General features: G+C 47.5%; 1 protein-coding gene across 7 annotated transcripts in view; it reads left to right on the top strand.

Annotated features, from left to right (window-relative positions):
- The window catches only part of jar (Myosin heavy chain 95F jaguar), a 371,085-nt gene that overhangs the window by 297,721 nt on the left and 56,571 nt on the right, over positions 1-16,793 (top strand). For 5 of the 7 annotated variants that reach the window (XM_069332227.1, XM_069332230.1, XM_069332232.1 and 2 more), the window contains one exon: positions 4,827-4,892. The exons of the other annotated variants lie outside the window; for them this stretch is intronic. In XM_069332227.1, the coding sequence (XP_069188328.1) occupies positions 4,827-4,892 (66 nt within the window). The remainder of the gene's footprint in view (positions 1-4,826; positions 4,893-16,793) is intronic. 7 annotated transcript variants of the gene reach the window in all.

Genomic DNA, 16,793 nt, shown 5'->3' with positions numbered 1-16,793 from the left:
AATCGGGCCTTGCATAGTAGGCTGAGAAGTGCGTTCTGGCTATTAGGTACGACATATATATATATATATATATATATATATGTTGTAGTTAGAATGTTGTACTCGGCCTACTATGCAAGGCCCAATTTGCCTAATAAGCCAAGTTTTTCTGAATTTATATAATTTCTCTAATTTTTTCTTTTGAAATGATAAAGCTATTTCATTATGTATGAGTTAATTTTTTTTAATTGGAATTAAAAGTAATGTTGATATATGACCGAATCTAACCATCCCTACCTAACCTAACCTATCTTAACCTAACCTATCATAACTAAGTCAATAATTTATGTTCTTAATATAATATATTAATAATATACCTAAACTAACATAACTAAGTCAATTTATGTTCTTAACATAATATATTAATAATATTTCAAATAAATCAATTGGAAACAATATTTTGAAAATAAAGAAAATCTCTCGGCCTATTAGGCAAATCGGGCCTTGCATAGTTGGCCGAAAAGTGCATTCTGGCTACTATTCTGGTTCTGGCTACTGGCTACTCAATCAACTTGAATTTAGTTTCTGCTCTTCTTGTTGATTAAGAAAGACTCCTGCATGAAGATATTGATTCATGGCATTAATGCCCTCATCCCCCTTTTCCTACTTTTTCCATAACTTTGTCAGTAGTACACAAATGCCTCCTTTGCATCTGTATAATTCAGTAAGAATGTTTGAAGGGATCCTCTGGTGCACCAGTACAGAATGTCCACCTACCCTCTCTTATCATCATTCTACCCAATCAAAGCTAGCGATTTTGCATTAGCAAACATCTCAGTGCCTCACTAAGAAATTAACTTTTAATATGCCCTGATTTTTTATTGGTTCTACTATGTAGATAATACTGTATTCTGATATTCGTCATTGGTTACCTTTCTACATTGTCAAGAATTAAAACAGAATTACAGCAGATATTCATATCTAGGAATAGACACATCATTTCTGGGAGTAACATATTGTGGCTCCCTGTAGCTACAATAATGTCTGTAGTACCAGACTACAAGGTGCCATCAGTTGCAGAGTTCATATTGGTCTACCGAGGACTACAAGACAGAATCTGGCCCCATCAGAGAGACAGGGGCAGTGGCTCTATGAAAAAGTTATGTAAATTTATTCATGTCTGCCACTATCAAGGGAAGGTACCCAGAAAATCAGTGAAACATAACAGAATACTGCTTGGTTAGAAACGAGACTGCAGCCTTAAAACAGCCTAAAAAAATATCTCCTCACCCCCTCGTGTTGAGGGGAGGTGGGAGGCAGATTGGATCAACCGGCTGCTCCACCACCAGTTCTTATACTGTTGTATACTGTACCTGTTTGCCTTCTCAGTTCGCTCTGGCTCCTGTCTTTGGGTAAGTTGCTTTTGTAACGTTTCCTGTGCACAGTTGTGCAGCGGGAGCCAGGACTTGAGTGTGCTTGGAGTTGCATGTGCTCAGAGTTTCCTTGCCTGTGTACTCCTTAATTGCTGCCCATGTGTTGCCAGGGTTGTCTTCCCTGGAGTGTTCATGGTTCCTTCCATTAGGGGGTCCTCTCTCTTTTGGTGACCCTCGCCCTTCAGGTAAGCCAGTTGTCTTGGACTGTCTTTTTCCTCGGCTTGGGAGTGAATTTTGGCTTGTCTGGAACACAGTGGTTCTCCCAATCTTGCTGGCATGCCAAGTTAGTCCTTCCAGCTCATCTACCTAGTTGGATCTATGATTCTCCCTGGTGCACTTGTTCTCCACAGTCTGGTGGTTTAGACTTGCGGTCCTTGTTTTAACTTTTTGGTCCTTTCTAGGGTTTTTCTTTTCTTTTCCGGGTTTTATTTGTGCCCCTTTTGACTTTATTAGGTTTGCCTCTTATCTGGGAGCGAGTATTCACTGTTTTTTTTTCCCTTGCCTTTTCTACTGACGTCAGGTATCGAGGGTGCCTATACAATTACTGTTTATATAGGGTTTACAGGCATAGCATTCCCAGTGCCTGGGCATACCTTCAGGGAACACTCACCCTGCTGGCCCTGGAAAATCCCTGCGGGCTCAGTGGTACTATGATACCTCTACCGGGCCCACTCTTACTTTTTGTGAATTTGAGGGTTGTCTATCATCTATTCCACTGGGCAATGTTCATACCTACTCCCTCTGCCATGCTGCCTATTGGGTCAGTGACACCTTTGACCCTGAGTCATGTGGGACTTACTCCCTGCATGTAGCTCTACTTACCCACCCTCCTAATGATGTTCAAGGGTATCTATGGCAGCAACTATTTGCATTTGAGGTATTCTGTGTTGCAGCGGTTTGTTATGTGCCCAGTTGGATTCCTCAGATTTGCTCCCCCCCCCCCCCCATCCCTTAGTGTTTAGGAACTCTACCTTGGTTTAGTCTGCACCACCTCTTTCTTTTCTGGCAGGTGTGGTTCACCCTTCTCTTTCCCCTCCCTCATCCCCTGCTCCAGCCCTGAAGCATCTGAGGGTTTCAGAGTTACGGCAGGGTTTAGCTTGGGATGTGGCTTGGGTGGATCCGGGGTTTACCCCCTTCAAACGTGGGTGTATAGGTAGTTGAGCCTACTGATACCACTGACACTTCCGGGTCTTTCTAGCCGGTTTCCTCTTCTGGGGCCTCTTCCTTGGACGCCGCTTTTATACTCTGGGCAGTGGGCATGGATGATAGCTCTGCTTCGGAGCTCTTTTCTGTGGTTTCTAGAGCTTGAGAGCAGTTAGCATTTGGCTCTTGGGTCCCATTTTGTGGGCTCTGGTGCATTTTGCAGAGGTTTTTTTGTTGCAGTGGGTTGGGTTTTCTTATCTCCCCTCCCTGTATGAGTTCAATTTGAGTGTGGGTCCTCCCCCCCCCCCCCCCCCCCCTCATCAGTGTTCATTTCTGAGTACCCTTGGATTCTTCAGTTTTGTCCTTCTGGAGGTTTCCTATTTCTTGAGTCACCTGGTGCCAGCTTCCCTCTTCTTGAGTTATCTTGAGATAATTTCTGGCTTAGCGTCCCTGCGGCCCAGTCCTCGACCAGGCCTCCTTTTGTTACACAAAACACTTAGAGCTTTTATTTACGCTTGGAGACCCTTTTTATGTACCTCCTGCTTGACTTGAATTCGGTGTCTGGCAGACTTAATTTTACCCTTGGAGTGAGGTGTGGTTTCTGTCATTCCCACACACTTGAGTGGCATAAAGTGTCTCCTGTATTGCAGGTGCTTCTGGGGGTTTCGTTTTGAACTTCTCAATGCTTGCCTCTTTGGTCCTGCTCTGTTCATTCTTTCGTGATGTCGGTCTCGTGCAGCTGTATGTTCAAGTTCCTCAGTTGTTGGCTACGTTGATTGCAGACAACTTCATGCCCGCTCGCACGTGTGTTCTATTATGTGCTTCTTGAGTCTACTGGAGCTTCATTATGATTGTCTCATGGAGGATGTTGTAGCCATACTTATTCTGACTGGTGGGTGCTTTATTCGTTTGCTGCTGGCTCCTCCTCTTCTGGTGAAGAATGAGTGGGTTGACTCTCGGAGGGGCCCTCTGGTGGTGGATGCTTGGTTGGTTTGGCCAGGGGTGCATCATGTGCTGTGTCCAGTGGTGTATCATGTGCTGTGTCCAGTGGTGGCTCTATGCTGCTATCTTTGTGCAGGCGATGAGTCACAATAATGTGACTAAAGTATGTTGACCAGACCACACACTAGAAGGTGAAGGGACGACGACATTTCTGCTATCTTTGTTCCACTAGTTTTGATTCAGTGAACTCTCTGTGAGTTGATCCAGTTTCCCTCATTCCCTGTTCCAGGGTCTTTATTTCTCAGGTTGTCTGCAGTGTCATAAAGTCTATCCAGCCCTGTGGTCTTCCCTTGTGCCTCTGATGTGCCTAAGTGTGCTGCTCGTTCAGCAGTTTTTGCCAATTTGTCTTGAGCTGATATTTGGGCACGAGGATTTTGGAAGTCGATCAAGGTCTTGGTGGCCAGATATTGTGTGAATGTTCCCGGTCCTCGGCAACTTTGGATCATGTGTCACGGCCATTGGTCTCTTCTTCATCTTGATACCTACAGTGCTTCCTCCTCCCCTAGTAAGTGCTCTTTATTTCTTCTCCATTGATAGTTAACTTCAGGGAGCCACAAGGGGCTTCCTCCAGAAAACCAGCGGTGAATGTAATGAAATACCATTTTCTGGGTGAGCCTCGGTGGCTCCCTGACACCTTTTCTCTTGCAGGGACTCGGGGGTGGTCTCCTTCATTATAAGAACTGAGGTAGGGCGAGCCTGCCAACCCTGTCTGCCTCCCTCCTTCCCCCAAACGAGGGATGAGAGGTGGGGCGAACTAGCTCACGCTAGTCTTATGAATTTCCGATCATTTGTTTACATTGCTGGGGGAGTTCTTTTGGCTTTTTTGAGGCTGCAATCTCATTTCTAACCCAGCAGTGGTCTGTTTTGTTTCTCTGACTTTTTGGCTGCCTTCCCTTGGTAGTGGCTGACATGAATAAATTTACATATATATATTATCATAATGCCCACTGCTTCCTGTGCCTCTCTGAGGGGGGGGGGGCCAAATTCTAGCTTGTGGTCCCCAGTAGGTCAGCTAGACTCTGCAACTGATGGCACCCGGAAGTCTGTCACTGTATCAGTATACAGTAGTAGCTTCAGGGAGCCACCGGGGCTCACCCATAAATTGGCATTTCATTACATTCAACACCGGTTCTTTAGTTTTTCTCATCATCATTACTACAGTTCTGTTTACACAGCCTCTAAAATCCTACCTTTTATCTCTCTTCACAAGCCGAGTATTCTGACGTCAGCAAAATCCATCTATCTATTTTATGTTTATTTTGCTTACAGACACATAGATAGGCTGACACACAGACAGGACCGGAAACAATATCCCATCATGCAGCTTCAGGCAGGGTAATAAAGTTTTTTAAGTACTATAGTAAAATAAATAACAGGAAAAGAGCAAATTTATGAAGAAGTCTGGAACGACATCAGTCCTCTGCGTAGGTTGTCTCTTTGATAGTTGGAGTTTTAATGGTGTTATAAAAGTAAGTACTGTACTAACAAATCTGCCAATGCAATACTATATTAAGAATAAAAATGTCTTGCATGATTATTTATTTGCTTGTTCCATTAGTGCTCTTTTTTTCTCTCTTGGCATGTTACTGAAAAGATAGTGTACAAAATGTATATGTTTTCATTAAATGCTTATTAGTTGCCCTGAAAGTGTGGTTTTGTTGGCAAATTTGTTTATGCAGTATGCTTTTGAAACATATATGATGGTTCACTTTAATATATTTGGATTTGACTAACAGTTGAGACTACAGTTACTGCAGTAGCCTGGGAGAGTTGTGGTGTAGGGGGCACGCACTAGCATGATGCGAGTCCTATTTGTGCTCTTATATCAAAGTACATGGTGATGTTTTCCAGTTTGGGTATAATACACTATATTTGAATTACAGTATATTTCAAAATAACTTTTATACCTATATGTTGGAATTTTTTTATTAAGTATAGTTATAACATCATTAAAAACTTTGATGATCACAACAAGATTAAGATTTAATTTGAAATGACTGTAGTTGAATTCATCATTAGGGATTTAAATACATTATTAGGAAATTGAATACATCTTTAGGGAATTAATTGAATACATCATTAGATAATTGGATTCATTATTAGGGAATTTAAATTAATGCTATGAAAGCCTAACACTCAGAACATTTATTATGTGCCTATTCTCCTGCTCTGCAAATGCTGTCAAGTAGCCAACTATAAAATGATAGCCAAATACAGAGACTCAAGTTGAATAGATTTGTCATATTGATTGAACATGAACATTATTTCTGTGGGAAGACCCGTCGGCTGCCCGGAGCTATTCAGCTCCGGGGAGCTGGAATAAATATATACTTATTTAGCTTTCTGGCATCAGAGTGCATGCAGTTCATGGCCTTACTGGGGACCACGACCAGAACCTAGCCCCCTTAGAGAGGCACGAGGAGCAATGGCCTGAAGAACCCCTTGTGTGATTGGAAGCATTCTATGTCTGCCATGGACCGGGTCTGTCGGCCCGAGCGGACAGCACACTGGACTTGTGATCCTGTGGTCCTGGGTTCGATCCCAGGCGCCGGCGAGAAACAATGGGCAGAGTTTCTTTCACCCTATGCCCCTGTTACCTAGCAGTAAAATAGGTACCTGGGTGTTAGTCAGCTGTCACGGGCTGCTTCCTGGGGGTGGAGGCCTGGTCGAGGACCGGGCCGTGGGGACACTAAAGCCCCAAAATCATCTCAAGATAGCCTCAAGATAACCTGTCATCCAGAAAGGTAGGTGTCCCAAAATAAACCCCTATACTAGTGAAAATTGCTTCCGAAAGCCGAACGAGTGGACACGTTGCAGGTTTTCCTGGGGGGGGGGGGGCAACTTTGAGCATCTCAATGCATGTTTGTTTGCCCTTGCCCTTCCACGGGATGTGGGCGTGATACAGCTTTATGTGCAGGTTCCTTCCCTTTTGACTGCCTTGATCGCTGAGGATTTGCGTACTCGGGGCTTGTTGGCTTTGGCTCTGTGTATCTTCTCCCTCCTCGAGCTGTCTTCGGATTGGCTTGAGTTGGATGTGGAGGAGCTCAGGACCACCTCTGGTTATGGGTCGTTGCCCTCGGCTGTGCGTGCATCGTCTGCATTGTTGAAGCTCTTTGCGCCTCTCTGCGGGATGCGGTCTTGCAGTTTTTTGCTTCGGGCTTCGCGTGTCGGCAGGTGGTGCTGGTTTCTTCTTTGGAATCTGCTTGGGCCTTGGCTCTTATGTTGTCTTCGTCTTTTTGTCCATTATTTTGGCAGAGTCTGCAGTTGTGCAGAATCTGCAGGCGGCTTTGAATATTTGTCGTCCTATGTCGGACTTGTTGGTGCTCCGGAGGGCTCGTGGGGGCCTTCCCAGAAGGGGCGTGCCAGGGGTCGTGGTTCATCATATCATGGTAGGCCAGTGGTGCCAGATTCAGGGCAGGCGCAGCCTTCGATTCCATCTTTTTCTGATCGGCACTGGGATCACCCTGTGCGCTGTTTAGGTTCTCATAAGGTGCGTCGGCCCTTATGCGGTTTGTCCCTTTGTTTGGGGAGAGGCTCGCTCTGTTTGCTCACGCCTGGTCCCACAATTCGTGGGCTTTTCAGGTTGTTTCGTGCGGCCTGCGGTTGCATTGGGTGGCTCCTCCTCCTTCGGAGAGTTCGGGGCTGGCAGGGCAGGCCTCTTCTCCTGCGCTCTGTCCAGTCGTCTCGGAGTGGGTTCGCTTGGGCATGGTCGAAACGACCTAGTCTCTCAGGTGGGACTCCCGCCTGTTTCCATGCGCGGACCTCAGGTTCATTCTGGACTTGTCCCCTCTGAACCCGTGAGCTTATTGCCCCTCCTTTTGGATAACTACTCTGTCCCAGGTCCATCTTCTGTTAGAGCCGGGTGTTTGGATGGTGTCCCTGGACCTCAAGGACGCATATTGGCACGTCCCGATTCATCCGAGGTTCAGGGACTGGCTCGGTTTTGTGGTGGGGCGTCAAAGTTACCACTTTTGTTGCCTTCCTTTCGGTTTGAATCTGGCGCCTTGCATTTTTACACGCCTTACCCGGGTCGCAGTGGCTCTTATGTGTCTGTTAGGCGTTCGGGTTCTGGCCTACCTCGACGAATGGCTAGTTTGGGCTTTCAGCCAGTCCGCATGTCTGCTTGCCAGGGATTTGGTTCTTTCCCAGCTAGTCAGGTTTGGGTTCTTGGTGAACTGGCGGAAGTCCCATCTGGTTCCCCTCTTAGGTTCAGTCTTGGCTGGGTGTTGTGTGGGACGCTCGAAGCTCTTCCTTGTCTCTGCCTCCGGCAGCTCTGCTTCGCCTGCGTTTCTGCCTTCTTCCATTTCTGAGGGGCTCCCGGGTCACGGGGCAGTTGCTCAAGGGTTTGTGCAGGAGCCTGAACTTTGCTGTGATGGTCTACCCGCTGGGTCGGGTATGGTTTCGTTGGCTGTTATGGTTCCTTTGGAGACGTCCCTTCCGCCTTTCTTGCGACCGCTGGGTTTGGCCTCCGGGGGCTTTGTATCGGCTGCTGCATCGCCAGCTTCCTCTTCGGGTTTTTCGGGGTTCAGTGCCTTTACGCCTACCCAAGCCCTCGCTCAATGTGTTCACGGACGCGTCGTCTCTGGGCTGGGGCTTTGTGACCAATGCTCACCACGCTGGCTAAGGGCAGTGGGTTCCATCCTTCCATCGGGCTCACAGCACAGTGCGGGAGTTCGCGGCTGTATGGATGTCGCTCCGGAGGGTTCGAGTCGCTCGCTGATCGACGATCCGGCTCCATTTGGACTGCTCCAGGGTAGTTCATTGCCTAAACCGAGGGGAGGGGGGGGTTCGATGTGGTCTTTGGCTCTTTGGCACTGGTCGCTTTGGGTGACTCGTCTACTGAGTTCTCAGGGTTTGGCTCTATTGGGGGTTCTCGTTCGTGAAGTATCCAATGTCCTGGTGGACGGCTTGTCCCGGTTCATTCCCCTATCCACGGAATGGACGGTTGACGCCAACTCCTTCAGTTGGCTCTGCCAGACGTTCGGGTCTCCGGAAGTGGATCTCTTCACTTCAGTATGGAAGAGACATCTCCAAGTATACGTTGCGCCCTTTCCCGACTGTGAGACTGTGAGAAAGGCGTCAGGGTTGACGCCGTACAGCAAGACTGGGGAAGTGGGGTTTCCTGTACCTCTTTTCCCGGTTCAGCTGTAGTTCCAGGTTCTGACTCACTTGGAGACTTACCACGGTAGAGTTGTCTTTCTGGCTCCTTGGTTTCAGGCCCTGCTTGCTCCTGCGGCTCCGCCTCTTTCAGCAGATCGGTCCAGCTCGGTATGAGGCTGGTTCGTTCTTCTCCTCGAGTCTTCGCATCTAGACTTTTTGACTCGAGTCCATCATCACTTGTATGGGGCGCAGGTGGCTTCGTTGTTGGTCTCCCACCTGTGTGCTTCGTCTCGGCGGCAGTATGAAGTTTCCTGGCGGTCCTTCCAGTTTTTCCTATCACTGCGTAGATGTACTTCGGTCTCTGATAGGGTTGTTTTGTCCTTTCTCTCATGGTTGTTCCAGGACCATCATCTTATACCGAATACTGTCACCTCTTATCGTGCGGCATTGGTGGAACCGCACCAGCTTGCGTTCGGTGTTGATGTTACTTCTGCCCCGTTCCGCAAGCTGTCTCTTTCGTTGTTTCACCTTCGGCCTGCCATGCTCCTCCTGAGCCGTCCTGGTCTCTGGACTGGGTGCTCTCTTTTCTCTCTTCTCCTCGGTTTGTTGTGGCCCCTTCAGTTCTGGATTCTTTTTCTAAGGCTCTTTTCCTGTTAGCCTTGGCTTCTGGGGGTCAAGTTGGGGAGCTTTATGCTCTTCTCCGGGCACAGGGGCTTCTGCTCTTTCAGTCGTGGTGGTAGGTTTGTTTGGTTGCAGCCGTCTCCTCCTTTTCTGGCGAAGAATGAGGCTGCTGCTATCCAGAGGATTCCTTGGGTTGTTGATGCCGGGGTTCATCATGTGCTGTGTCTGGTTACATCTCTTCGTCGTTATTTGTGCACCACGGCTCTCCGCTGTTATTTGTGCACCACGGCTTCGGTGGCCGGGGATGCGCTTTGGGTTGACCCGGTTTCCCTCCTTCCTTGTTCCTGGGCTTGGGTCTCTCAGGTTGTCTGCAGGGTTTTTAAGTCTAGCTAGCCTGCAGTCTATCCTCGTGCCCATGACGTTCGCAAGTTTGCTGCCTTGGCTGCCGTCTTTAGCAACATGTTTTGGGTTGACATTCGGGCACAGGGTTTTTGGAGGTCGAACAGGGTCCTGGCCGCTCGCTACCTCGTCAATGTCCCTGGACTTAGTAGGGCCTGTGTTGCATTGGGTTGGTGGTTGCAGCCAGTTGTCTCTGCTTTGCGTTGAGGAGTGAGGACCGACCGCCTCCCGGGTGAGTGTCAGTGTTTTTTTCCTTGTCTTTGGGGAGTTAGCTCTGGGGAGCCGACGAGGCTCTCCCCAGAAAATCAGCATTGAATGTAATGAAGCACCATTTTTTGGGTGAGACCTGGAGGCTCCCTGGCATCCCTCCCTCCAGTCGGCGGTATTTTCGCGTATTTTGACATTCAGCCTAAAAACTGTGGGTTGGGTCGCCGACGCGAGGGTCTGGGGCTCCTCCTTCCCCCCTACTGCGGAGGGGGCGGAGGTTTGCAGACAGTGGTGCGGCGACGTGATGACGTCATGCTAGCTGCTAGTTTTCATTTGGGGAGTTCTGTCCACTTGTTCGGCTTTCGGTAGCAATTTTCACCAGTATAGGGGTTAGTTTTGGGACGCCTACCTTTCTGGATGACAGACCCGATCAATGGCAGACATAGAATGTTTCCAACCACACGGGGGGTTCCTATAGGCCATTGCTCCTCGTGCTGCCTCTCTGAGAGGGGCCAGCTTCTGGCCATGGTCGTTGGTAGGCCCATGAACTCCATACACTTTGATGCCAGAAAGCTAAATAAGTACATATCATCCTGGATAGCTCCAGGAAACCGACGGGGCTCCCCCCCAGAAAATGGCGTTTCATTACATTCAACACTGGTTTTATTGACCTTAAAATGTTTTCCAACTTAAGTCTTAAATGATGCAAATGATATTTATCTGTGATATTTTAATGCCATCTTATTTTCTAAGGTTTCTTGCTATGATTACACATTAGAGCTTGTATTTATGAATTAGTGATTATAGTGATATGAATTACTTCAGTTTTTGATAAGGGGAAAATAGATTGAAACTGACACTTACTTTGAATACTTCATAACTTTGTATTGCTCTTGAAGTTTACTGATAAATTCAGTTTTATGGGAGTTTGTTCTCTATGTATATTATATGCAAGTTTTAAGTGTATCTGAGCAAGGCCTCTTGGGGTCACTTTACCCATGGCCTGCGCCCACCCAAGACACAACATTCCAATTATACTCTCATAGACCTGTGCTCCATGGTGGCATGATACTTTTTAAATGGTCTTTTCACCTACTGGAGAAAAAAAAAGTTCAGCCCTTCACAAAAGAAACCACTCACTGTGATACCAAAGAACTGAATAGACAAAACTTAACATTTTCTCCAAGAAATAACTGGAAATACAAGTCACAGCACAAATTTCTCTGCAGACTCCCTGTTGCTAACTACTTGCCAATCTAAATGCCATTACAGGGGTACCTTTGTTTACGATCGTAATCCGTTCCCAGAGACGCATCATCAACCAAAAACTCGTCAACCAGAACGAATTTTCCCATTAGAAATAATGTAAATTGAGTTAATCCATTCCACACCCCCAAAAATATTAACTTAAAAATACATTTTATATCGAATAACACTCATTTTGTACTAATTAATAAGAATCTGTCTTATTAAGAATCTGTCTATAGACACTTGCTTTTCCCTACATTTTAACACTTGTTTGTAGCGAGACATCACATTGTCTCACTATGAGTGATCTTTTGTTTTTCTCTATCATCATCCTCACAACTATTTTCTTAGGTTGAACTTTACCACTGACTTTCTTGGGACCCATGGCATGATATATAATAAGAACTTTTATGTTTAAATAAAAAAAAAGCAGGCAAACATTGAAATTCTTCACAAAGATTTCAAGCGTGGTCGTGGTCATCACTACATGGGAAACAAACAGAGAGTGCCTCACCCCGCACCCCCAGTAATACGCACTCGTTCGGCCCATACACGTACGAACAGACATCCTCTTCCAAGTAAACCGTCTTACACCAATTTAAATTTTAAGACGAATTTGACGTCATCAAGCAAAAAAATCCGTACTCTATTGCAGTCGTCAACTGAGGTTCCACATTATATGGCAGCACCACCGCCACAACACGGTTGAAGGATCAGGCCACCCTTCCTTGTAGCGATATAAACCACCGACGGTTTCTCCAGCTCTGCAGAGGCTGACTAAGTTGACTGGCTGTTTCTCAAGACTTTCTCTGTGCAGAATGTTCATTGCTTTAATGTTTGCTTCACTGCGAGTGCCCAGTCATTTGTGTGTTTCTGGCAGGTGTAATCTAAATTATCTGTCAGGGTTATCTTCCCCTAATGCTTATTGTTAAGAACTAAGAGCTTTAATTATCTCTTGTGTGTTGTAGCCTCTGGTATGGTCTGGCTCCATTTGAGCTGGCTCTTACCTTAGCAGTCATTTCTGTGGAGAGCACCTTCGGCTCCCCGGAGCTATACCGGGCTGATGTGTGTATATATTAGACCTTGGCAACAGTCAATCGATGGAGTTCTAAGCTTACTGGGGATTAGCGCCAAAACCTGGCCCCCCCTCAGAGAAGCACTAGGAGCGCAATGGCCTATAGAAACCCCCATGTAGTTGGAAGCAGTCTATATCTGCCATCTACCAGGCCAGGCATCCAGAAAGGTAGGAATCCCAAAACAAACTACAGCTGGTGAAAAATTTATAACTGAAAGCCAAACGAGCAAGCAGAACTCCCCAATCAGAAAACAAGCAAAAAAGCATGACGTCACCACAGACACCATGCGCTGCATGCGCTTAGGGCTTCCTATCCCTAAGTGCCCTATGAGATCCTTGACCTTGAACCCCTTGGAGTTCAAGGTTGCCTTCCCCTGGATTCTTCGGGCTCCCATTTTCGTGGAGGTAGCGATTGCTTGACTTATGCCTCACCCTTGGGGTCAGCTTAGGTCTTGGTGCTTATGTTTGGCCCTGGATAGGGGGTGGTTATTGCTGGTTGGAACACATTGGACTGCACAGCTTGCATAATCGCAGCGGCTGAGCATCTTTCTGGTTCCCTGGGTTGTGGTGTTTCCTTGGAGTTTTCTTTCCTCCTTTTAGGTTTCTTTAGTACCTGTTGGGAGGCTGCCGAGGTTCCTATTAGGAGATACCTAGGTTCAGTAGGCCAGTCCTCCTCTGGGCCTCTGAGGTTGCTCATCTCTCAGGGGCCAGTTTGCCCAGATAACACAAGGGGTTCCAACCAGTTTTGGACGTTCCAGTGCCTGGGCTTCCCATAGGGATACATCCCAATACGGGCTTTTGGTGCAGCTTTTGTGCCGGTGCCTCCTCTGGAGCCTTCTTCGTCTGGTTGGCGCGGTGCTCACTCTGCTCGCAATTCAGCTTATTGCTTTTCTTCTATTTTTGTTATTTTTATTTACATTTTTTTCTATCAGAGGTGGTGCTGGTCCCTTCGCAGGTCGCCTTATTAGCAGGGGTCTGGGGAAGCAGGCTGGCTCTGTTTGCCCCCTCTTGGTCCCATGATTCGTGGGCAGTTCAGATCGTGCCCTCTGGCCTGTTGTGGTGTTGGGGAGCTCCTCCTCCTCCTCTAGGAGGTTCGGAGCTGGCAGGGGAGGCTTGTTTCCCTTTGCTCCGTCAGGTCATCTTGTCCAGTCTTGCAACGGGACTGTGCAGATCTTTGGTTCATTCTGATTTTGTCCTGTCTGTACCACTGGCTTCTTGATGACTATGTCCCCAGATCTGGCTTCTTCTGGGGCCGGGTTGTTGGGTAGTGTCTCTGGCCCTTTGGGATGTGTTAGCGTGTCCCGCTTCATCCAGGGTATAGGGCCTGGTTCAGTTTCGTGGTGGGGCAGTGTGCTTCTCGTCTTCATTGCCTTTCCTTAGACTGGCTTCTGGCATCTTGTGTTTCCATGTCTTAACCCAGTTCGTGGTGGCCCATCTACGTTTGCTAGGTATTCAGGTGTTTGCCCACCTTGACAGCTGGTTGGTGTGGGCTACCAGCCAGTCTGCTTGTTTGCTCACCGGAAGGGTGGTTCTTTTCCGGTTTGCTGGGTTCGGGTTCCTGGTGAACTGGAGGAAGTCTCGTCTGGTTTGTTAGTGGTTCAGACCTGGCTGGGCCTTGTGTGGAGACTCTTGGATCACTTCCATTTCTCTCCCTCTAGAGGCGTTGCTGCAGCTGTGGTCGCACCTTTAGCTGTTTATGAGGGGTTCCATTCGGCGGTTGCTTGAGCAGTACTGCGGGTAGTCTGAACTATGCTGTGCTGGTTCCCCCACCGAGTCAGGTCTGGCTATGGCGTCTTTTCTGGTTCCTTCGGGGATGTCCCTTCTTCCTCTCGTGATCGTTGGGTTCGACCAACAGGAGTCTTGCGTCGGTTGCTGCGTCACCGGATTCCTCTTCGGGTTTATCGGGTTTCAGTGCCTTGGCACCTACCCGAGCCCTCGCTCGATGTGTTCACGGATGTCTTATGTGTTGGCTGGGGTTCTGGGGTTTTGTAACCGGTGCTCACTGGACCAGCCAGGGGCTATGGGCTCTGGCCTTCCGTTAAGCTCACAGCACAGTGCAGGAGTTCACTGTGGGTGGCTGTCACTTCGGTGGATTTGGGTCGCTCTGGGTTCCACAATCCGGCTCCATTCATCCTGCTCTCTGGTAGTTTGTTGTCTGAACCGCAGCGGGTTCTCTTTGGTCCTTGGTTCTTTGGGGCTGGTCGCTTCGAGTGACTCATCTACTGGATTCTCAGGGTTTGGCTCTCCGTGCGGTTCATATATGAGGTGTGTCCAATGTCTTGGTGGATGACCTGTCTCAGTTCATTCCTGTCTATGGAATGGTCGGGCACTGCCAATTCTTTCAGTTGGCTCTGCCTGATGTCATTAGAACAGGGCGCTCTTGCCTGTCACAGTTGCTGGACCACTATGTCATGGCATTAGATGCCATGGAAGACAAACAAAACGCTGATGTAATTTACACAGATTTCACAAAAGTCTTCGACAAGTGTGACCATGGTGTTTTTGCACATTAAATGCATTCAAATGGAATTACTGGAAAAATAGGCAGAGGGATCTACAATTTCCTGACTAACAGAACCCAGTGTGTAATAATCAACAAAATAAAATCCAGTCCATCAACCGTGAAGAGCTCAGTCCCCCAGGGTACTGTTCTTGCTCGAGTTCTTTTTCTCATCCTCTTATCAGACATGGACAAGGACACAATCTATAGTACTGTATCATCCTTTGCAGATGACACTAGGAGTTTTATGAGAGTAGACAACATAGAGGACATGGCAAACCTCCAATCAGATGTAAATCAGGTCTTTCTATGGACTACAGAAAAAATATTGTGTTTAACGAAGATAAGTTCCAGCTCATGCGCTATGGAAAAAATAAAAATATAAAAATGGAAGCCACGTACAAAACTCGGTCAAATCATAACATAGAACGAAAAGGCAATGTGAAGGATTTGGGTGTACTTATGTCAGAAGACTTTACCTTTAAAGAACACAATAAAGTAGCCTTCACAACTGCAGGAAAAATGACAGGTTGGATAACAAGAACCTTTCACACTAGAGATGCTATACTGATGATACTTTTCAAGATGCTAGTGCTCTCTAGAGTGGAATACTGCTGCACAATGACAGCCCCTTTCAAAGCTGGAGAAATTGCTGACCTGGAGAGCATGCAGAGATCCTTTACTGCTAGAATCCACTCAGTAAAATATCAAAACTATTGGGACCGACTAAAGAGCCTGTACTGTATCTGTATTCTCTTGAGTGCAGGTGGGAGAGATACAAAATAATTTACACGTGGAAAATAGTAGAGGGGCTGGTCCCAAACCTGCACTCAGAAATAACATCACATGAGACCAGAAGGCATGGCAGGATGTGCAGAATACCCACGTTGAAGAGCAGGGGTGCAATAGGTACTCTGAGAGAGAACTCTATCAACATCAGAGGCCTGAGACTGTTCAATACGCTTCCACTACACATAAGGGGCATAACTGGCCGACCCCTCACAGTGTTCAAGAGAGAATGCGATAAGCACCTCTGAAGGTTACCTAATCAACCAGGCTGTGATTCAGACGTCAGGCTGCGAGCAGCCACGTCCAACAACCTGGATGACCAGTCCAGCAGTGATGCGGCCTGGTCGGGGGGACATAAGGCCCCGAAAACACCTTGAGGTAACCTCATGGTATGTCTCCAGTCTCGGCGTCTCCCAACATATGTTGTGCCATTCCCCAACTGCGGAGCTGTCACGGTGGAAGCCTTTTGGCAGGACTGGTTGAGGTGGGGTTATCTGTACCTCGTCCCTCTGGTCCAGCTGTTGTTTCGGGTCATTGCTCGTTGCAGACTTACCAGGGAAGAGTCGTCCTGGTGGCCCCTTGGTGGCTGGCCCAGCCTTTGTTTCAGGCGCTGCTTGCTCGATGTTTGACCCCTGGGCATTTTCCGTGGCTCTGCCTTTTTCAGCGTATCGGACCAGTCCGTTACATAGTTGGTTCGATCGACTCCTCTGCTCTTCGTGTCTGGCCTTTTTGACGCGGGTTTATCACCATTTGTATGGTAATAAGGTAGCTTCATTGATGGTGTCCCACCTGCGAGCTTTGTCTCAGCGATAATACAGTATGAAGTTTCCTGGCGATTTTTTCACAAGTTTCTGTATCTTCGTAGGTTTTTTTTCTATTTCTGGTTGGGTTATCTTCTCCTTTTTTCTTGGCTTTTTCAGGACCGTCATTTGATACAGAATACTGTCGCCTCGTGTCGTGTGGAGCCATTCCAGCTTTCGTTCGGGGTGGATGTCTCTTCCACCCCGTTCCATAATCTTTCTCGTGCTTTGTTTCACCGCTATCCTGCTCATGCATTGCTTGAGCCATCCTAGTCCTTGGACTGGGTGCTTTTTTTCTCTCTTCCTCTCAGTTTTTGGTAGCCCCTTCGGTTTTTCCAAGGCTTTTCTGGCAACAAACGAGATGGCGGCTTTCCGGGGGACCCTTGGGTCATTGATGCTTGCTTGGTCAGGCCGGGGGTGCATCATGTATTGTGTCTGTTTGCAACTCTTCGCCGTTATTTGCACGCCTCGGCTCCAGTGGTCAGGGATGTGCTTTG

The sequence above is a fragment of the Procambarus clarkii genome, chromosome 27 (genome assembly GCF_040958095.1).
Source record: "Procambarus clarkii isolate CNS0578487 chromosome 27, FALCON_Pclarkii_2.0, whole genome shotgun sequence".
Classification (NCBI taxonomy): Eukaryota; Metazoa; Arthropoda; class Malacostraca; order Decapoda; family Cambaridae; genus Procambarus; species Procambarus clarkii.
Note: the sequence above shows the minus strand (reverse complement) of the source record. Positions and strands in the feature narration are given on the sequence as shown.